At 43.3% G+C, this 22,967-nt stretch overlaps 1 protein-coding gene across 15 annotated transcripts in view; it reads right to left on the bottom strand.

Moving 5' to 3' along the window:
* Positions 1-22,967, bottom strand: part of LOC131755055 (protocadherin alpha-C2) — a 161,345-nt gene that overhangs the window by 23,255 nt on the left and 115,123 nt on the right. For 13 of the 15 annotated variants that reach the window (XM_067031791.1, XM_067031793.1, XM_067031783.1 and 10 more), the window contains exons 2-3: positions 10,689-10,747; positions 7,653-7,741 (exon numbers count right to left, since the gene is read on the bottom strand). In XM_067031791.1, coding sequence (XP_066887892.1) covers positions 7,653-7,741; positions 10,689-10,747 — 148 coding nt within the window. Of the gene's footprint in view, positions 1-7,652; positions 7,742-10,688; positions 10,748-19,259; positions 22,543-22,967 lie in introns of those variants that run through there. The other 2 variants (XM_067031785.1, XM_059061233.2) reach the window with 2 other exon arrangements.

Below are 22,967 nucleotides of genomic sequence, written 5' to 3'. Positions count from 1 at the left end.
CACAGAATGAACTGCTGACTCTCACCTGCCACTTCCGCTTCCCCACAAAGCTCTCAAACACACAGGTGGCCTGTCGTCTTTGAGCCAAGTCAGGTAGCAGAATTGGTGACACACACATACCCCCTTCCTTGGTCCTTGAGACCCTAGGATCTCGCCAACAGAAACTTGAATTTCCCTTTCGATAAGGGGCTTAAAAATTCAGCTACAAAGGACGGTGTGTAGAGAAAGCTAGAAGGGAGGGTTATTCAGAAACTCTCCTGTCCCAAGCAACACTCAAACAAAAGAAGAATGAGGTGTATTATCTTCCTAAGACATATGCAGAAGTTGTTTCTCATGATGAAGTTTGCAGGGGCCTGACTGTACTGCTCCAGTGGCTCATTAGATGGATCAATGATAACCACAGGGACTGTAACTAGTCTCCATTTCTTCCTGACCCTGCATTAGCTGCTTCTCTGCATCTGTGGGATTTGAAGGAAACTGCAGCCTAAGAGAACAGTTCCTGCTCCTCCTCTCTCCTCACTACACTCTCCTCTCCAAAATGTATGCCCAGGAGCACACGTCTGAGTGAACAAGGGATTCGATTTTCAGGAGGCACAGGATCTGTTGTGGGTCTCTGACATAGAAGAAATTCTTTTACTATGTATCACGTCCCCAACCCTGACTGTATCCTGCCCAGCCCTATCGAACCTGGAAGAATGGGTGTAGGAAAAATGAGAGAGGTGCAGGGAATACAGGGTGGAGGGAAAGAAATATCTCAGAATCTATTTATTCAACAGAAACTTTTGATTTCAGGAAAAGCAGGAATTCTTCATTCTAGTTTTTTATTTACATGACCATTAAAAATAGAGGTGCAGAGTGTTCTCCTAAGAAGGAGTTGAAGAAAGTCACAGATGGAGCCAGCAGAGACTTAAACTTCCTGGCTTCTCCTGGGTAGAGGATTCTAATTCCCCTTCTCACACCACCTCACTCCCTCCCTCCAGGCCAGTTCAGAACACACAAGATAAGCTACATAGAGAACTCCAACAGACATGATGAGCTCCACACCCCCGGAAAGTAAAAGTGTATCTTACACAAGGACTTACTTTCCTCGGCTACTAGACACAACTAAGGCAAGCTGGCACTCCTGGGCTGTGAGATGCAAGGTGAGAGTGGAGGATACTGACTGACGGGAGGGAGCTGCTCCACCCACATAGATTGCAGATCTTATTTTTTTTTTTTCCTGATAAAGGTATGCACACATCTCCCAGGACTATCGTTGCCATGACAACAGCAGAAGTTGAGGGTGAGCAGGTTAGTGGAACAGCATGCTTTCTAAATTCGCAAACAAGGCCTGAGGCTGCAATCACTCATGATGTGGAAGAATTCATGTTGACAGTACTCCTATATGGATTCCCCCAAATTTAAGGATCATGGCTTCTTTCTGTGGGAGAATCAGAGATGGAGTCTCCATGGAGCCCCTCCGTGGGGAGGTGATTTTTGTCAGGGAGGTAGGAATCCCTAAGACAAATAAGAGCGTGAATCTCCCTATAAAACTAGGGCACATAAACAGTCCGTCTTCCACAGAGTAAAGAGATGCAGCAAACCAGGACAAAAACAATCCCCCAAGGACACAAAAAGGCACTTAAAAAAAAAATCTGCTCTATAATAAAGCCTTCCCACAGAGACTACTCAGAACAACTCAGACCTAAATTCTGAAGTTGAAGGATAGACTCATACCTTGAAAAATCATAAAAATAACTACCATTTACTAAACAGTGTTCTCCAGGCTGTGTGTATTATCTCATTTAATTCTTGCCAACAACCCTGTAAGGTAGACACTACTACTATCTCCATTTTACAGAGAAAGAAACTGGGACTCAGAAAAGTTAGGTAACGGTCCCAGGAACATACAATTGCTGAGTGGCAAGCTAGAATTCAACTGAGGTTTACTCTGACCCAGAGCCTAAGCTCTTAGTTATTATCTCTCTGATATGGGGAAAGGCTTCCTGCTTCCTGTGAGAATCATAAACAGATGGTTTCCCTGCATGGTTTCTGAGCCTCCAAAGGTATCAGACAATCTCAGGAATATTTACTTGCAACTCTATAACCTTAGGGTTCATCAGGATCACTTGGAGGGCTCCTTAAAACACAGATGGCCAGGGCCAAGCCCGAGAATTTCAGATTTTATAGGTATTGTCAGTGTGACTCTGGGAACCATACCTTGAGAACCCCTGTGCAGTCACTCTAAACTAAGCTTCTCTATACAGATGAACCTGTTTGCAAGCCAGAAACAGAGACACAGACGTAGAAAACAAACGTATGGACACCAAGGGGGGAAATCGGGGGTGGGTTGAATTGGGAGATTGGGACTGACATATATACACTAACTAATATGTATAAAATGGATAACTAATGAGAACCTGCTGTATGGCACGGGGAACTCTACTTCACTGTACAGTAGAAACTAACACAACATTGTAAAACAACTATACCCCCATAAAAAAAGAGACAGATAATGCAGGCAACAACACAGAAGAATGAAAGCCCCCCCAAAAAAATAAAAAATAAAAAATAAAAATAAACTAAGCTTCTCTAAGGAAACCTCATGGCCTTAGTTGCCTCACCTACCTAATTAACCTTTCACACTTCAGCCCCAGATCCTCTGGGGTGTTCCTTGAAAAGCTATAATGTTTGGCAGTGCTGTGCATTTCGGAATTCCTCCACTGATGAATTCTTTGGCTGAGCTCTGAGCTCTTTTGAATTCTGAGCTCTTTTGAAAATAGCGAGTATCTCCCACTCCAAAATTAATTTACTGTTGCCTTAGGTAAGTCCTGAGTTCCCATGAAATATAGAAAGAGGAGCCTGGAAGGACCAGTCAAGATAGCAAAGCAGCCAGGGGCCCTGAAGCCAGACTAGCTCCCTTGAAGGCAGGCACAGTCTTTTTATAATCTCTTGGGATTCTCTCTAGGAACTGTCACAAGAGGGCACTCATTAAACCCTGTTCAGAGCTTGCACACTGAGAACGTTAAAAAAGTTGTAAGCACGAATGACTGGACCTTTAATGCCCTCAGCCCCCCAACACACTCCACCATCTGAAGGATAACTGTGTGCTGTGCACTCCCTACTCAGCTCCTTTTCTTTCCCTGTTCAGTCTCACTGAGCTGCCAAGGAAACAAGAAGCCTGTGGTCCAGGTCTGCTCACACAGAGGCAAGGCTGGAGAAAGTGGCCAACAATTGGGATTAACAGATTTAATGCCCGACTTGTTTATCCTGCAGGAAACATCACCTGGTGATGTCCCCGGTGATCCCTTCAGAGCGTGGCATCTTAGCCTAGGCTTCTGTGGACTGTGAAAATGAATGAACAGTTTGGGGACAAAGCCAAAGAATTCATCAGTGGGGAAAAACAACTACAAAGAACACATGTGAGGGGGGATCTGTCACAGCAGGCCTCTCTCTATTCCCATGGCTGCCACTGTTGCAGGTGTTGGTGTCAGAAGGTGCTGGTTCCTGAGAAGGTCTCAGACACAAGAGAAAGGAGACTCAGGCGCCACTAGGAAGCCTTTTGGAAGCAACTGCACTTTCGTCATGAAACACTAAGGGCAACAGAATCAGTGAAAGGCAGGCTCTACTTGGGAATGAAAGCAACCATGTTTTTTTCCTTTTTCTCAGGCAGAACTGATAAATTCTCCTCATGCTATCTCCAGGAGGGCGGCTGGGGGTGACGGGACTGTACAGATGTCAGGATGATCCAGACAACCTTACAGGGTCTGTATCTGGGTTCAGAAATGAGAACTACTGAATTCTGGCTAAGATGCTACCAGCTAAGGCCACAACACAGACTACATGAAACAAAAGTATCCCAGAAAAAAAGGAATAAAAAGATTAGACATTTGGGACTTCCCTGGTGGTCCAGTGGTTAAGAATCCACCTTCTAATGCAGGGGACGCAGGTTTGATCCCTGGCTGGGGAACTAAGATCCCACATGCTGCGGGGCAACTGAGCCCACACACCATAACTACTGAGCCCGCACACCACAACTGTTGAGCCCATGCATTCTAGAGCCCATGAGCCACAACTAGAGAGCCCGCAAGCTGCAACTACTGAGCCTGCATGCTCTGGAGCCCGTGTGCCACAACTAGAGAGCCCACATGCTGCAACTACTGAGCCCATGTGCTCTGGAGCCTGAGCACCACAACTAGAGAGAAGCTTGTGTGCCACAATGAAGAGCCCATACACCGCAACGAAAAATTCCACATGCTGCAACTAAGACCTGACGCAGCCAAATAAATAATTTTTAAAAAAAGATTAGACATTTATTAATACTATATGTCAAGCACTATATTCAGCTCTTTCTTCTTTAGTTATCATGGCAACTAGATAAGATAGGTGTTATAATTATACCCAGTTTACAGATGGGGTCATTAAGAAAACATGAATTTAAGCAATTTGCTTATGCTCACCCAGCAAGTAAGTTTGAAGTTGGAATTCAATTCAGATCTGATTCTAAACCATAATCTTCATCTTTATTCCATATTCCCTCCAAACATTGCAGAACATATTTTGAGTCCTAAAACTCTAAAGTACCAAAAGGACAGAGCAGAACACAGAGGAGCATCTCTCTAATGTCCTATCACTGGTGCAGAGGTATGCTGAAAAGTATGGTTAGGTCACCCATAGAGTAACTGGAAGATATAAGCTCTGTCCAGCTCAGTCTATGAAAACTGTGACTCATGACTCAACAGCCAGGCATAGTACTGGAGGGACGGGATTATACAAGAGGAGTTAGGACATTTGGGAAGTGGCGCCATGGCGACTCCTTCCCTCTCTTCTGTCAACAAGATGGGTTCCTCCCTCCTACACTGTTGGTGCAGTAAATTGGTGCAGCCACTATGGAAAACAGCATGGCACTTCCTCAAAAAAACTAAAAATACAGTCGCCGTAATCCTGCTCCTGGGCATATATCTGAACAAAACTATAATTTGAAAAGATACATGCACCCCTATGTTCGTAGCAGCACTGTTTACAATAGCCAAGACATGGAAGCAACCTAAATGTCCATTGACAGATGAATGGATAAAGAAGATGTGGTAAATATATACAATGGAATATTACTCAGCCATAATAATGCCACTTGCAGCAACATGGATGAACCTAGGAATTACCATACTAAGTGAAGTAAGTCAGAAAGAGAAAGACAAATATCATATGATATCACTTATGTGTGAAATCTATTTTTCTTTTTTTTTTTTTTTTCCCGATACGCGGGCCTCTCACTGTTGTGGCCTCTCCCGTTGCGGAACATAGGCTCTGGACGCGCAGGCTCAGCGGCCATGGTCCACGGGCCCAGCCGCTCCGCTGCATGCAGGATCTTCCCAGACCGGGGCAGAACCCATGTCCCCTGCATCAGCAAGCGGACTCTCAACCACTGCGCCACCAGGGAAGCCCTATGTGTGAAATCTAAAATGCAACACAAATGAACTCATCCACGAAACAGATATAGACTCACAGACAAAGAGAACAGACCTGTGGTTGCCAAGGGGGAGTGGGAGTGGGGGAGGGAAGGATTGGACGTTTGGGATGAGCAGATGCAAACTATTATATAGAGAATGGATACACAACAAGGTCCTACTGTGTAGCACAGGGAACTGTATTCAATGTCCTATGATAAACCAGAATGGAAAAGAATATAAAAAAGAATGGGTGTATATATGTATGTATGTATATATATATATATATACACACACATATATCTGAATCACTTTGCTGTACAGCAAAAACTAACACAACATTGTAAATCAATTATACTTCAATAAAATAAATTTTTTTTTAAAGATGTGTTCTTAACATTCTTTTGAATTTGAAGGAGAGTCCTGGGCCAGATGCAGATAAAAATAATCAGTAAACAGTTCCTATTTCCCACTGGCCTAGGAATATACACCAACCAGTATCACTGATGAAAGGGAGAATGTATTCAAAGTTAATTTTGGGCTCACCAACCTGACGTACAAAGTCTCTATGAAAACAAGAAAAAACCCTGAAATGGAGGCAGGGTAGGAGGGCATGATTTCATGGGGCTGCTTGGATTGAGTAGTTCTCGCCTTTCAGATGCCTCCCATCCTGCAGCACTTTGTAGTCTAAAACCACTTCCTCCTCCATCGCTTCTTCACACCATCACTGGCATTAGGGTTGCAGATTTGTCAATGAACTATTTTATGTTTTTCCCCTTGCCATCTGGCAATATCAGCTCTCTAATGAATTGCTTTAACTTGGGTATTTGTTTTTTTTAACAAACGTGACTTTTAGTTGAATTATACAATATTCATAAATAGCAAATGCTGGCTGATTAGAATCAACGAAAACCCTTAGAGCTGCCAGCGAAAATGGGCCCTTAGCTGCACATGTTACTTGCATAGCCTAATCATTTGAAAGGCACCAGCTTATTTCTGGAAAGAACTTTTTACACATACGCTTATGTAATCTGTTATGTATGTATATATGTATGCATTTGGATTTGGGTGGATTCTTGCAAGCCAGCCATGCTATGAATATAAGAGCTAGATACACTTGGATTTGGAACTAGACACACTTGGGTTTGAATCCTGCCTCTGCCACTTACAAACTATGTGAACTTGGGTATGTTTCTTAATCTCTCTGTGTCTCTAGCTCCTCACATGTAAAATAGACATAATAAATCCCTTGCAAGATTGTCTCAAGGAATAAATGAGATCACACATGGCATAGTGTCTGGGTACACTGTGGCTCAATTATTAGTAACCATTACCATCATCATCATGTTCTATTAATAGAGGATTATGGTAGACAACATTTGCAGTCTCTATAATCCTTCCTTTCTGATAACTGCCACAGCGATGGGCCTCCAAAGCCATATTTGTATTATGTGACACTGCTGCAGTGATTGGGCAAGAATAAGGAAAATAAGGAAATATGAGTTTAGGCAATTTTTTTATGCTCACCCAGCCATTGGGTTCTTGATTTAATCTGGCAGATTCTCTTCCTCGAAAGTTTGGATTAGGAATCAATTCCCATTGATCCTCTGAACTAAGAAACTGCAAGACTGGTCATGTTTGGCAATGAGCATGTCAAGGCAATAAAAGTCAGTTTACAGAATGATGTACATGTCAGGGAAGAAGGAGGCCTGACTGTGACTTGAAGTCAACCAGAGTGGTGCCCTGGTTCTGACAACTTTTCCACTTCCATGAGAAACTCCATTTCATCGATCTATCTGTTAATCAATCTATCTGTCTCCCTTTTGCTTACTATTTTGAGTGGATTTCCATCATCTTTAACCAAAAGATCTTTGCTAACAGTGTCATCTCTGTGCATGAGGCCACCAGATCTTGCCTGCTGTAGTTCGGACAGCCTAAGCATTTGAAATGTACCCAGTTATTTCAGAAAATAACTTTATACACACACACACACACACACACACACACACACACACACACCCTTATATTATCTGTTTTCAACTGCTGAAGTACATTAAGTGGGAAATCAAAATACTCCTGCATAATCATGTATGCAAGGAAGTCACACATGTAAGAAAAAGAAGTAAGAATAAAAAGAGAGCCACTGACATTCCTGGTCTTACAAAAACAGGTCATCTCATGGCTTTCCAGAATCCAAGCAAGAAGGGAGAGACCCTGGGTCTTTACCTGGTGTCGCACTGGATACTGTTGGCCACTGCTGATCAGGCCCTCCTGGACCAGCTCGTAGAATGCCAGCCTCTTCCAGGTGCACAGAGCTGAGTAAACAGATAGACCCAAATAATAGTTAGACCATAAATGCCTTTCCAGCTCTCCTTCCACCCTCAGAAACTGCTTACATCTCTGGAGGCAGGGCTGCAGCTAACACTTTTTACTCATGCTTGAACTGAAACAATTACCACTGAGCAGTCATCTTGCATCAACTGCATTGCTGACTTACTGCCTGCTACACCATGCAGGCGATAAACACGTTTTATCTTTATAGCAATTTTGGTTTTCATTAATGCTGTGTGGTGTTCATTAAATCTAAAAGGAAGCCCATCAGAGCGCTAATGACATTTTATCGTCTTAATGCCAAAGCAGATGAGGAGAGCTTGTTCTCAAAAGCCTCAAGGCTCTTTTGCTAGTTCTCTTATTTCTGGGTTCTCATAGGAAAGAGGAAAGCACTAACATTATTTTCTGGTAACTGTAGGATTATTCCAGTTTGGCCCAATTAATTCTTAACTTTATTTTCTGTTTTACTCTTTCTGTATCTTTTCCTCATAGATAACCCACCCTACATTTCCTGGGACTAGAGGAAGTTTATCACCAGCACTCATGGATCCCAGTTCAGAAGAGATTAATTCAGCATGAAATATTGCAGAGACTGAGACATGAACTGGGAGATCCTTAGAGGCAAGTAGAGATAGAACGTAAATTGGTCAAGGGCAGAGAGAACATCATATTCTTTATGTATGTGTAATGTTAGCAGATATGAGACCCTCAATATTTTCTGGATGAAGAAAGGAACAAATGGGACCCTAAGAGTAAATATCACCCAAGAAAACCCTCACCAAAATAAGAGGACTCTTTGAAATTAGGCATTGGTTCATCTTGGAAGTTACGTTACTAAAGTAAAGCTTCAAGTACTACTGCCTGAAGGAGTCATGTGACTCAACAGAGCAGGAAAACTTGAAATATTGTGGGGGAAGGTCATCTCTAAGTTCAATATTCTCTTACTCTTTTTTTTTTTTTTTTTGGCCGTGCCAGGAGGCTTATGGGATCTTAGTTCCCAGACCAGGGATTGAACCCGCACCCTTGTCAGTGAAAGCACAGAGTCCTAACCACTGGACCGCCAGGGAATTCCCAATATCCTCTTACTCTTTGACTTCAAACAACATATCTAGTGGAAATTCACTCATTAAGCTCTACCCTACTGCTGCTCTTCCCTTCATCTACACCCTAGAATCTTCTCTTTTTTCCAAATATTAATATCCTTCGGGTTGGTGGATTCTACCAACAAATTGTATGGGTTCAATTAGATTCACTCTGAAGACGGAACTACCCTAGGAACCAGCTCAGCTCAAAGCAGAATTTTCAAAGGAACAGGCACATGATATCTGAGGCTAGAAAGGCCAAGAAACCAAGCGTATGTGTGAAAAAGATGAGTGTTGTTTAAGTTCACAACTTTAACATATGTTCCATGTACTACACTGTGAGGAATAAATAACATTTAGTTTTAATTTTTATTTCAGTTCTTATCCTACTTGAATCTCATAACATCTTAATTGAAACCTGAATAGAAACACATGTGGCTTTTTTTTTCATTTGAAAATGGAATAAGGAACTGATATAGTTTAGCATTTTATTTTAATATAGTTTTAAAGGTGTATCTTACAGCTTTGGTATTTTTCAAGTAAAGCACTAATTCAACTGGGACAAAAGAAGTTGGTATTGTAAACCATATTTTTTCCTATCATATAGTCTACCACAATAGCTCAGATGCAGGCAAAAGCATAAGCTGGTTTCTAACAAACAGAATCTTTCTGAAACCTAGTATTCTGGCATCTGCATAAGTGTTTCTGGCCTAAAGTTATGACCAGATTCCAATATGACATCTCACCAAGCCAACTACTGATCTTCAGTTTTCACTGATTGCTTCTCGTTCAGAAAGAGCACCCATTATAATGATTTCTGCTCAATTTGTAATGTAATGTTTGGGAATATGTTGACTTATTTTAACTTAATGTGTTTTTAACAGGCTAAAACTAATTTTTCATTAACTCAATACATACTCTGTAAGCTCTCTCCTTAGAAATCGATCAAGGTTTGGTGATGATCTACTCAAGAGTTGCCCAGATATTTTGAGGGGCTTAAGTCTGGAGTTTATTTCTTCTTTAAAACTAAGTTATTTTGGTGGTAGTGAACACTAGTTGCTTGGCTCTCTCCATTTGGTTTCCCAAAGACACTCACAAATAATGAATCTTTTATTTGGCCCCGTGACATGAATACTAGATCAGGTCTGGGAATAATGGTAGTTAATCAATTACTGTCAAAGAGACGAAGTAGAGAAGGCAAAATTATATTTAATCTGAGTTTTAAAGTAATGTTATTACTCTAGGTTAATTTAGAAGTAAGCTAGATTTGGTCTCCAGATATTCAATAAAGGCCCTTCACATGGCTCATCCTCTGAAGAGCTCTTGCCACTGAGGGCAGGCAATAAGATAGCAACAAGATGGAAAAGATAAGGAGACTCTAATAGGGGTGAACATGAACAACAATTATTGTGGTTAACAGGATATAACAGTCAATGTGTGATGGAAAACCAAGGTAGACAACAAGTGCATATATATTACACAATGTACTCAAGTCTGAAAGCATCAGTATTCATTATAATTTTAAGGGAAGGATAGAAAGTACAGATGGGGAAGGGATGAAAGAAGTTGAAGCTACTTCCTTATAGAAATTTTAATGAGAGAAAGTAAACAGTCGCCTGTATCTGTGATTTTACAGGAGATTCTTATTTGCCGGCACTTGATAAGCGTTTGGCACTGACCACTTCCAATGTTTCAAGGAATAGACACGGAGACATATAAACAACTGCATTCCCCTGGCAAAATATCTAAGCTTCTCAGTTTTGACAGCTGCTTCCGGCCTATGAAGACAGTTTATCTGAGTCATACAGGTGCAGTAACTTCTGAGGGAAATGAGGAAGGAAAGCCATACCTGTGCATTCCTGCTCTCAGGGAGGCAGAGTAACGCCAGTCAGGGTTGGGATGTCGGGGCTGCAAAATCACAAAGGGAGTTTTTGTTAATATGGCAAAAACGATGATCTCCTAGTGACGATGTTCACCGATGAGTTGTTTCTTAAATATTTCCATGTAGCTATTAAAAGTATGGAAGAAGCCATTTCATATGCATCTCTAAGATGATGTTCACATATATATAGCACTTCAGGAGAAAATTAAATTAGCTCATCAGGGTCCTTGCACAGATTAAATACCACGGAAAACTGGATTTAATGATGCTGTGAGGACCGGCTTTGGCTTTGCCTTGCTCAAAACAGGTCTATGTATTAAGATACACACTACTGTATATGAAATAGGTAAACAAGGGCTTACTATATAGCACAAAGGAACTCTATTCAATATCTTGTAATAACCTATTATGGAAAAGAATCTGAAAAAGAATATATATAACTGAATCTCTGTACCCCTGAAACCAACACAATATTGTAAATCAACTATACTTCAATTAAAAAACAAAACAAAACAGGTCTATGGTTCCTAAAGCAGCACTAGTGGAAGGACAGTCTATTCTGAAACAGGAAAAGCTTTCATTGTTTCTGCCCTCAAATGCCTCGTTAAGGGAACATCCCCAATTTGGTATTCTAGCTATAACAGGGCACACAGCTACACAAATTCTGCTGTTCTGGCTGGACTGCAGAGCACTGCAATCTGCTGCTGACTTTGCAGACTGCAGCATGTTTGACTCTGGGCGGATGTGCCCAGTCACAATGCCAGCAACTGATAACAGCCTTTTCTGCTGATTGAAGAGGAATACAAGGGAGAGGAAAACAAACCACCTCGGGGTCTGACCTTGTTGTGCTGCATAATCCTTTTCATAAAATTGTTCTTGTTTCCTGCTCCTCTGAGGGCTTTGCCTCCTTATTCAATTACTGTTTGCTAAGCTCTGTTTAACAGGGAGCAGCTGAAACCTAAGAAGAACCTGACTCACTCTGCACCACCTATGTGTTGGAAAGATGCATTGCCCTGTGTCTTCAAACTGTCAATTCAAAGTGGAGGGGACACCGAGGAAAATGTGGGCACCTAGAGACTGCTCTGGAAGTTATGTGCTCAGTAGAAGCTACTCAGGAGTCACTGGGGACAAAAATCAATCACCATCACTATCTTGTTATCAATTAGCAAAAATGTTATTATGAAAAACCCATGACAGATGTTCCTCTCAATGTGTTTTCACGGGCAGGGATTAAAGTGGTCCTGTCACTGAATATTGAGGCCTATTTGAATGGAAAGATGAAGAGATGGAGATTGTATCCTGCATTTTCCTCTGGACTATAATTACCATATTTGGTAGACACAAGGCCACAGTAATGCCAATAAACTATTTCAAAATGTCAGTAAGTTTGTTCCTGTAATTCTTATAGTTCACTCAAGGGATGCACAGTATTTCATAAGCATACTTCTTCACAAGATCCAGAGAAGAAGTGATCAGCATCTCAACTTCCAGACAGATTTTGGGATGGTTAGATGATATTCAACAATTTAGCCAAGTCAAGGCCCAGAAAAAGCTACAACTCTAGGATACTTTACCTCAAATGTCCCCATACACTAACTGCCCTCTCCAGTCCCTTCCATTCTGTTGGCAAGATATGAACATACAAGCTGCTTCATCCTTGGTTCTCAAATTCACAAAATGCTATTGATGTTCCTCATAAAGTACCATAAAACTATCTACAGATGAAATGAAGGGGCTCCCGTTTTCTATTAGGGGTAGTAGAGGGAGCAAAAGAGAAAATATTTGCAAACCATGTGGTAAACCTGAAAATATGACTGAAATACGTTTTATTAATCATATCATCACCAGCTTTCCCCTGACCATCAGCAGCACTGGTGTCAGCTTGTGAGCTGTAAGAACCCTCCTTCAAGAAAGACTCTGACATCTGTTGAGCAAATGCTGCCAATTTTTCAATGACTGGGTAACATCCATGATAAAAATTTCTGCAACTTGATCTGGTGAATGAAATTACCAACTTTATTTTGCAGAAAGGCACAGTTCTAGCAGGACTGACCAGGAAACTCAGTCCATTGCATAATCTCACTTCCGCAACGACACGTAATTTGTCATGCTGCTATTTTCTACAATAGTCCCTCAGCAACAAGATGCTTCTGAGATTTATTTGCCAAAATCATAGCTATGAGACATCTTATGACAGTGAGATCAGGCAGGGAAAAGGTAAGGAAGACAGTAATTAATATGTTTTATGTAGCCACACAATACTAGGCAATGGAATAAGCACTTTATACATATTACTGCATGTATCCTAACACCTTTGTTAGACCATAAACTTTATGAAAGGGATTATATCTTTGTTTATAAAACATACTGATATTCTCAAATATTCATAATACACAGCTACAGCCTCAGAAGCTAGCAGGGTTCAGGTATTTGATAGGTTTTTTAAAGGCTTTCGAATAAATTAACTACCTTGCAAGGGCAACACTATCGTACTTAAATTACAAAAATTAGAAATCTGGAACTTTAGAGAGATTAAATTACCTGCCTGATAGGTAGGTTTGGCTGATAGTCATGTTTAGGTATCCCTAACGCAAAAGTCTGTGTTTTAAATAAATTTGCATGGAATGACAGATATATATTTTTCTCTTTTTTACTTCTGACTTTCCCAGATTGATTTATTTTAAAATGATACAAAATTAAATGTAATAAAATGTACATAGGTTTCATGTGAACTTGGGAAAATTGATTGAACTTGGAAAAATTGAAGCTGAGAGGTTGACTGCTGATATACCTAATATAATGAGACATATGTTTAGTTCTCTAGTACTTGGATGGTACATCCCTGGACTTTGCTTAATTTCTATTGGTGAAAAGCCCACTATGTTCTGTTGTTTCAAAGCGTAGTCCTTCAGTAGAATAAGTCATGAAATTCCAGATGTGGAAAAACTGAATTAGGTAGACCATGTGGGTGATGCAGTATTACTGAAGAACAAGAATCCATTTGTTTCTATCAAAATTAGAGCTAAGACTTGATTTATTCTGTAATGGTATTATTTACACTATGGAATATTTGAGCTACAAAAGGGTGAATCACCTCTTCCAAGACAGATTTGAAATAAAATAGGTTTAAAATACCCTATGTCATTCATAAAATCATAGGACTACTCAGTGAAGTAATATGCTGTCTTCTTAACATGGAAATCCATGAAGCTATCAATAAATGGTCCTCTGAGAAACAAGACTACATGTAACATCTCCTTTTCCTTCCTAGTACGAATCTATTAAAGATGTATCCACTGCAAATTTTTCAGTGATATTTTATGAACACTGATATAAATTATGATAGGCAAAATCCTAAAATGGCCTCCAAGATCCCTACACCCTACTGTAAATGCCCTGTATAATCTCCAAGACTGAATATGATGGGTCTTACTCCATGATTAAGTTATATTATACGGCACAGCTGGCTTTGAAAAAGGGAGGTTATCTGGGTGGGAATGACCTAATTATATGAGTCTTTTAAATCTGGGTGTAGAGATCAGAGACAGAAATCAGAGAGATCTGAAGCACGAGAGGAATTCCATGTGAGAAAATATTCTCCACTGTTAAAATACTGGCAAGGACTTGAGAGCAACTTCTAGGAGCTGAGAGTGACCTCCAGCCAACAGTAAGTAAGAAAATGGGGAGCTCAGTCCTCATGGAACTGGATTCTGCCAACAGCTTGAATGAACTTTAAAGCAGATTCTTCCCCAGAGCCTCCAAGACAGAACTCAGCCTGGCCAACATGTTGATTTCAGCCTTGTGAAAACCTGAGTGGAGAACCCAGTCACAGTGTGCAGGTAGAGTGTTGTTTTTAAGCACTAATTTGTGGTGATTTGTTACAAAGCAATAGAAAATGAACACATAAACTGTTGGTCATGAAGGCAAAAAGAAATCTAACATTTAAAACAATCATTGTTATGTTACATATTAGTCTTCTGGTAAATCAAAATGAAAAGATGATAAATATGAGAAGTCTAGGTGGATACGTACTTCTAAAAACAGTCACTTATAATCCTAATCCACAGAGCAGGAAAATAAAATACACATAACTTTGAAACATACCTAATGGGTTCTAGTACAACAGAAAATGCTAGGTTTGCTTAATTCTGGATGCATAGCCTGCTAGTGCAGCAGTTACTCTCTCACCCACAGTTTTACTTCCCTGGAGCCCAGAGTTCTGACCCTGCAAGGCCAGAAAGCAACTGCTGTTGCTTATGTGCCAAGAGACTAACATTTTTCTTCGATTTTTGCAATGCTGGAGATTTCTCTGCATTTGTCAAGTTCAAATCCTCGAAAGACGAAAACTTGTATAATTTTTAGGCTAGCAGATTTAAAACACTGCTAAGGAATCCTCTTGACCTTTGATTTTTGAAATCATGCTTTTATAGTACTCAAAATATTATCATACGAATAAGCCAAATTTAATTCATACTGTAATATGCCCAGGAACCTGGAGCCAGGTGAAATTTACAAAACTCATATTCAAAGACACCTGTAAATCCCCATTCAATTCAGCTAAACCTCTGGGCTTGGTGATGGTAATTTTTCATCAAACGTTTGCAAACAGACATCATCCTGACCTCTCATTGAGAGCAAAAATTGGTGGCCAACCAAGACAAGTATCCAGAACCGACTCTGCTATTCTGTCAAGCAAACAGCATGCCAGTAGACAATTTGTAATATGCCAGGCTGTGTCCCTGCAGAGTGTTCTGAGTCAGACCAGATGCCCATGTGCAGGCTCAGTCCTGGGTCAGACCAAAGGGTTGGCCAATGACATTCAAGCTACAATAAATAGATTTCTTCATCAGTCAGAATATGTGCAAGATAAAGAGACAGAGAGGAGCTCAGCCATAATTCCATCTGGCTCAGCAGATCTGCAGAAGAGGGGAGGAAGGGGGTAATTTGAAGAAATTAACGTATTCTCAGACCAAATAAAATAAACCTTTTCTCAGAAGAACAGTCCTATAACCAATACAGAAATGGCAAAACAAAACAGCCCCACCCATTCAAAAGTGACCATCAGAGGATGGAAGTTCAGATACAATTTCTTTGCCTATTCTGACCACTGTGCAGTTTTCATAAATTTACCACGATGGCACTTTACACTAAGTGTAAGTTCTGATCCAGGACAGAGTCAGTCACCAGCTAGAAAAGTCAGTCCTGCAAGAAATATATTAGGTGCCACTGAAAGAAGCGTTCACCCTTCGAAGTTACCACAGCTGGAATTAGAGTGAATATGTACTCACAGTGGCAAAAATAACTGAAGATTTGGTGACTACAACTTGCCTTGAAATAAGTGAAAGTGAATGTAAACTTAACTCATTTCTGCTATACAACATGTGTGATTCCCACATCTTGTGCCAACTGGTCCCACTGAGGCACAGTTGGACAAATCTGCCCAGAGCACTCAAAGTGACTCATCAGCAGTCACAGGACCACAGATGCACAGAAACCACCTTAAGATTTGGCTCCTTTTCTTGGAGATTCTGAAGAGGGTGCCAACCACATTCAACACCAGGTTTTCAGAGCTCTCCGAAGAGAAATTATGCCCCACTGCTAAACAGTTACTTCAAAAACCTCACTGCACAAGTGGCTCCTGAAATATACTCACTGGGGGTAAAATCTACCAAAAGATTAGCCTGATGTTAAATACTGATATTTAATAAGCAACAAGAGAGAAATTCGTGAGAGAACATAGATAAAAGATCTGAACAGGTTTTGCCAATGGTAGAACAAATAAAAATATCCTAGCTTGGTGGTAACGTTTTTACTCATTGATCCTCCCGTTGGTGACCTACTTCTATGCAAAGAATTCCTTTTTTCCAGAGCAGTTAATTGACACTACTAGGTGAATCAGTGGTAGCCTGAATGCCTGAGTATCCCATATCAAAAGGAATATAAACATTGCGATTTCTATTTAGTCATACTGTTTCAGAAAGCACAGTCTTTGGAGTCAGACAGATATGACTTAAAATACCACTAGTAGAGTGACTGTGTGTGTTACTTAACCTCTCTGAGCTTGTTTCCTCTTGTGCTAGATGTTAATAAATATTTGTTTAATGTATGACTTACAGGTAATGAAACCATACATATATTGCAGTGCAGAATATTTTTGTATAGTAGGGTGGTCAGTGAGTGCAAATTCCCTTACTCATCCTTTCCGATCCCCATCTAATTTTAATGTAGGCACATGGAATCAATTGCACCCCAGGACTCTCCTGCCATCTGCAGTGACTGGGTAGGGAAGAAAGAAAGCCTAACGTGAGAATTTAACAGGTTGATCTAGCAGTGATGACTTTCAGAGTTGAGTGATTTTTGTCCCCATTTTGCCATGCTATGACAACGTGACTCACTGTCTACCTATCACCGCAATAATTCCAGGAGCTGTAGAACTTAGGGCTCTCTTCACTGGATTTCCAAAAGTGTCTGGCAAAAATTTGCCTCTATTAAAATCATGTACTCTCCTGGCAAAATCCCACAAAAGCAAGCACTCTTCTGACATAATTTTCTCCCTAAATTAAAGGTTTGTGAACCAAAGCACATATTAACACACAGGTCAGTGTAAGACAGAAATAGTTCACGTATCAAATTGCCCCAAGCTTTGAGTCAGGAGAGAGAGGGTGAGAGTGTCACTCCCCTGCGCTTCCGGCTCACAGCTGGTGGCAAAGCTTGCCTGGTCTGCTCTCTGTGCCTCTTTACCACCTGCAGCCGCCCCCAGACCCAAAAGGACTTCACAGTAACTTGTTCAGCAAATGTCTACAGCATCCTTATTTAAAATTAAGCCTTTCTACATGCTGCCAAAAGCTATGATCTAAAGAATTCTGGAGGCTCTTTGATTTCCCCTCCCCCCGTTCTTCTTAATCTGCAATCTGCCTCCCGTGGCTGCTCAGCATTGACTAACATCAGGCTCTTCTGATAAATCTACCTACAATGTACATGGAAATTCTCTCAATCCATCTCTGTTCTTTTCTGTGCTTATTCATTAACTTCCTGAAGATGAGCATGAATTTAGAATGTGAAACTATGGACATTAATAAAAAGACAACAATATGTCAATGAAAACACATCACAAAAATATAGGAGGGACAAATATTATTAACTCATTTTGTAGGACGGACCTCTGAAAGTCCTAGCTACAAAGTAGTTGTTTGGGAAGAAACAACTCATCACTTTTTATGGGACAAAATTTTGGCTTCTGAAATCCAAGTTTAAAGTACCACAAAGCAGAGTTCTATTATTTCAAGCATGCATATGGAGACAAACACACTATACAAACACATGCACTGTCCAACAATTTATATACATCCTTCATATACTGAGCAAAGTGGCCTTACACCTACTTAAAACCAGTGTATCTACTAACACCTGTCTCTCTGTCTCTCATGTACAGTAAGCCATCCACTTTCCAAGGCTTCTGTAGCTAGATCCAGAAATTGAATGTGTGCTTTGGAACACGTTGAAGTACCATTTAAAGTACTGTCATTTAACTTAAAGACATGAGGGGCTTTAAGAGGCTGCTTCACATCTCATCAAACCCTTAAGAATTCTCAAGAGGAAATCAGAAGATTACATTTACTCTAAATGCAGGGAAATCCTCTTACAAGGAGTTCACACAAGGCCAAAAAAGATAACTAGTGGCAGAATTCTTTCTCCCCTTTCTTTCTCCCCAACCCCGGCTTGTCCTGGTCTTCACCATATCCCCCACATCCCTAATCCACTCATTCTACCATCTCCCTGGCCCAACCAGACAAATTGGTTCTCGGATGCCTGCCGTACCATCATTCACCTCCTCCGGCAGCCCCAACAGAATAGTTATCACAGCAAACAGCCAAATCAAACTTTGTCTTCAGGGTGAGGTCCACATTCTCTGGCTTTATCACCTCTGACATGAATTTCTAGCAGATCTTATCACATTAGTTCAATGCAATTACCAGAAATATTAACTGGATACTTTTCATTGTAGACAGTCCATGGTATAAACAGGGACAGCATACAGAGGTGACCACCACAGCCCCGAGAGGTTTCAGAGCTTTTGAAAAACAACACTCCTGTAGGATTTCAAAAGGGAACCTTCCCTGTAGATGATACAGCACAGGCCATTTCTCCTTGAATCTCATGTTACCCTCTATAGCATCATCTTATTCTCAGGCCTATTCTATTTCTCTACAGAGCTGTGCTTTAACACCACATACTTAAGACAAATCCTCATTTCTCAAACAATTTTATGGTCAAGGTTTCATATATCTGAAAAGAAAATGGAAAGTAAAACAATTCTCTAGTCCTATTTTTCTAGAGAGGAAACATAGCAGATTATAATCCAATCACAGGTAATAGACACACACACACACACACACACACACACACACACTGAGTTTACCAGATAACCCTTGTCATTGTTAATAACTCGAGAAAGCCAACTACATGATACTGGGAGGGGGGAGGGGGGAAGGTGAAAAATGCATGACTTTGTGGAAGCCCCCTTGACTACTATCTCACCTCATTTTGAGAAACAGCTTCGTTTTTTAGAATAATCAGGTTCCCAGCACTCTGCCCACTTTGGCCTGTGAGATGCCTGCTGTCACCTGCTGCTGCTTGGGCTCCCCCAGGTCCCAGTCCTGTCTGCGCCCCTGTGTTGTAAAACATGAAAGTGTCACTCCCTGAGCCTGCTGTCAGACAGGCCTTGTAGCAGTAGGTCTTGGTGAGGGAGCCGTTCCCTCGCACTTCAATGAAGTGAGGCTGCACTTTGAGGCCGTGCGGTATCCTGGCATCAATATTGTTGTTGGCCTGTTTGTAGAGTTCTGCAGGGCACCTCTCCCGCACTCCACAGAAGCCTCCACAGCACGCAGTGCCATAAGCGGTGTAGCGGTAGCACTTGATGATGCTCAAAACAATGATTGTCAAAAGAAATATAAAAGACACTGTGCTTAATGCTATTATTAGATAAAGTGTAATTTCAGAGTGTGTCCGAGGACTTCTCACATGTCTCTGAGTGTCAGGGAGGATTTTGGAAACCCTATCCACTACAGCTACTGTAATGGCCACAGACGCGGACAGCGAAGGCTCTCCATTGTCTCGGACCACCACGGTCAGGTTGAAAGTGGTTCCACTCTCATCTCCCATCTTCCTGGTAGTCCTAATTTCTCCTGTATGTAGCTCTACTTTAAAGAGGTCCAGGTCAGAAATCTGGGCCAGATGGTAAAAGAGCCAAGCATTCTGCCCAGAATCTGAGTCCATGGCTATGACTTTAGTGACCAGGTAGCCAGCAGGGGCAGTTCGAGGCACCATTTCAATGGCTGCTGACGAATTGGTTGAGGTAGGGTATAGGATGTGAGGGGCATGGTCATTCACATCCACTACATACACGTTGGTGGCCACGGTGCTGCTCAGTGGTGGGCTCCCCTTGTCCCGGGCCTCCACAGTCACAAAGAACTCCCGAAACTTCTCATAATCAAAGGAGTTGACAGCATAAAGGCTGCCACTGGCACTGTTAATGGAGACATAGGAGGTGACTGGCAGCCCTTGAATCTCCCTCTCCAGGAGGGAGTAGGTCACCTCCGAATTCTCCTTTTCATCTGGGTCTGTGGCTTGCACAGTGCAGAGCAACACCCCTGGCAAATTGTTCTCCTCGATGTAAATGGAGTAGGAGTCCTTCAGGAAGCTGGGTGGATTGTCATTGATGTCAGAGATCTCAACCTGCAGTGTCCGCTGGGATGTGAGCTGTGGTACTCCCCCATCAGTGGCTGTCACTGTGATGTTGTAGGCAGCCACCTGCTCCCTGTCCAGGGGGCCACTCACCACCAGTGTGTAGGAGTTTCCAAAGCCATTCAGTCGGAAAGGCAGTGTGGCCTCCAGGCCCAGGCTCACTTTCCGGTTGGGACCTGAATCTTGGTCATTGACACTGAGAAGGGCCACAACGGTGTTGAGGGCAGCATCTTCAGGCACTGGGCTGTACAGGTCCGTGAGCACCACCTCTGGTGCGTTATCATTCACGTCCACGATGTCCACCAGCACCTTGCAGTGACCCACCATGGGCACTGGACCCCGGTCTGTTGCCTGCACATATATCTGGTAGGAAGAGGCCTCCTCATAATCCAGCTCTCCACTTACCCGCACTTCCCCCGTGCTGGCGTCGATGCTGAAGAGCTGCCTCTCCCGGTCCGACGTGTAGCTGCTCAAGGAGTATGTGAGCTCGCCATTGGAGCCCTCATCCGGGTCTGAGGCATTCAGCTTCACCACCAATGTGCCTGGGGGCGCGTCCTCCCGAAGCTGGACGCGGTAAGTGGACTGATCGAAGGCGGGAGAATTGTCATTAGTGTCCAGGACAAGCACAGAGATCTGCGCGGTGCCCGAGCGGGCTGGGCTGCCCCCGTCCACAGCTGTGAGAACCAGGTGGTGCAAGACTGCCTGCTCGCGGTCTAGGCCCTTACGCAGCACCAGCTCCAGCACCTTACTGTTCTCCTGCAGGGGTTTCAGGTCCAGCTCGAAGTGCTCGCTGGGGCTGAGCTCATAGGTCTGCACCGAGTTGGTGCCCACGTCGGGGTCCTGCGCGCTCTCTATGTGAAAGCGCGCTCCAGGTGCCACCGATTCGCTTACCTGAAGCTGGTAGTCGGGCCGCGGGAAGCGCGGCGAGTTGTCGTTTATGTCCAGTACCTCCACCTCCACGGCACTCACCGCCACGGGGCTGTGCGCCAGCACTTCCAGGCTGAGCAGGCAGCGAGGCCGCTGCTCACACAGCGCCTCCCGGTCAATGCGCTCGTTGACGAAGAGAGCTCCACTGGTCAGGTCCAGCTCCAGGTAGCGCGGGCTGGGCGCACCCAGGTGGTTGATACGCAGGCAGCCCGGCCCCAAGCGCCGCAGCTCCAGCCCCAGTGCGCGAGCCACGTTGCCCACAAGCGCGCCAGGTGTCTGCTCCTCCGGCACCGAGTATCGCAGCTGGGAGGCCGCTGGGCCCGGCAGCAGCAGTAGCAGCAGGAAAAGCAGCAGCAGCCAGGACATGGGCGTCCGGAGCCGGGGATGCTCTGTCGGCCCGGGTCTGGTGCCCGCCAGCTCCATAGCCACCGGCCGCGGCGGAGGCAGCCGGGCAGGGCCGGAGGCAGCAGCTTCCCCAGCCGTGCTCCACGCCGGGGCCGCGCCTCCGCCTCCGCTCGTGCCGCCCTGCGCCCGCTCCCCCACGCCTCACGAGCTAGCAAACGCCGGGGCCGCTCCCCTCGTGGGCCCTCCGGAGGGCTCCTGGCCCCGCCGCCCGCTCCGACTCCCCATATCCCAGCTCCTCCGCTCGCCTCGGAGTCGCTCAGCCCGGCTTCGTTTCCTGCCGCCGCCGCCGCCGCCGCTGCTGGTCCAGGGGAAGGGAAGAGGAAGCAGAAGAGGAGGGGGAGGAATGCTCAGCAAGTCCGGCTCCGATACCGCACCGAGGTGGCGAACGGCGACCCGGACTGCCCAGTCGCTCCAGCCACTCCAGCCCCAGCTTCTTCGCCCCGGACCGGCCGGATCCCAGCAGACCCCGAGAACACGGCCACTCCCTTTTTCCCTGCCCCCACTGTCCTGTTCAGCCAGTCTCCACGGTCCCTAGGCTGCTAAACTGGTCTTGTAAGGAGATTATTCTAGGAAAAGCAGTTAAGTCTCTAGGACTCGGGCTTTCAGCTCCCAGGAAAAGATTTCCAAGCGCAAGTCAAGAAAATACACCGAGGGCCTTGGCTAAGTACGGATATCTGGGCGGCGGCTCCACATTAAAAGGAACAAACGCAAGTGAGGCGCTCTGGGGTTACTGATGATGGGGATTATTTCCCTGACACCAACATTTTCCCTGAATACTCCTAAATACTGCAGAAACTTCTAGGGCAGAGGAAGGGGGGGTGGCAAGTGCTGTCATCTTTCGCGGAGCAAACCTAAAACTAGCATCCTGCGATCCAACACTCAATTCTGCTCCTAGCCAAGTGGCTTTTACTTCCAGTGTGTGCCTTGGCAAATAACCAATATTTCAGGTTTCAATATTCTTTTTTAAAAAAAATTGGTTCCATGAAGCTGCAGGCTAAGCTCTTATTTGACCCCCTTTGATCATAGTGGGGGGAATATGGTAAAATTTTAAAGAGATGCTTCCCTCAAGCTTTTCCTCATTTTACTTCAATTTTTTTTCATTTATCACCCAAGACATTTTCTTTCTTTCAAGAGTGATTTAAATTTTTTTCTTTAACGGATGACAATGTC

Source organism: Kogia breviceps, chromosome 4 (assembly GCF_026419965.1).
Source record: "Kogia breviceps isolate mKogBre1 chromosome 4, mKogBre1 haplotype 1, whole genome shotgun sequence".
In the NCBI taxonomy this organism is placed as follows: Eukaryota; Metazoa; Chordata; class Mammalia; order Artiodactyla; family Physeteridae; genus Kogia; species Kogia breviceps.
The sequence above is the reverse complement of the archived record's forward strand: the minus strand, read 5'-3'. Positions and strand labels throughout refer to the sequence as shown.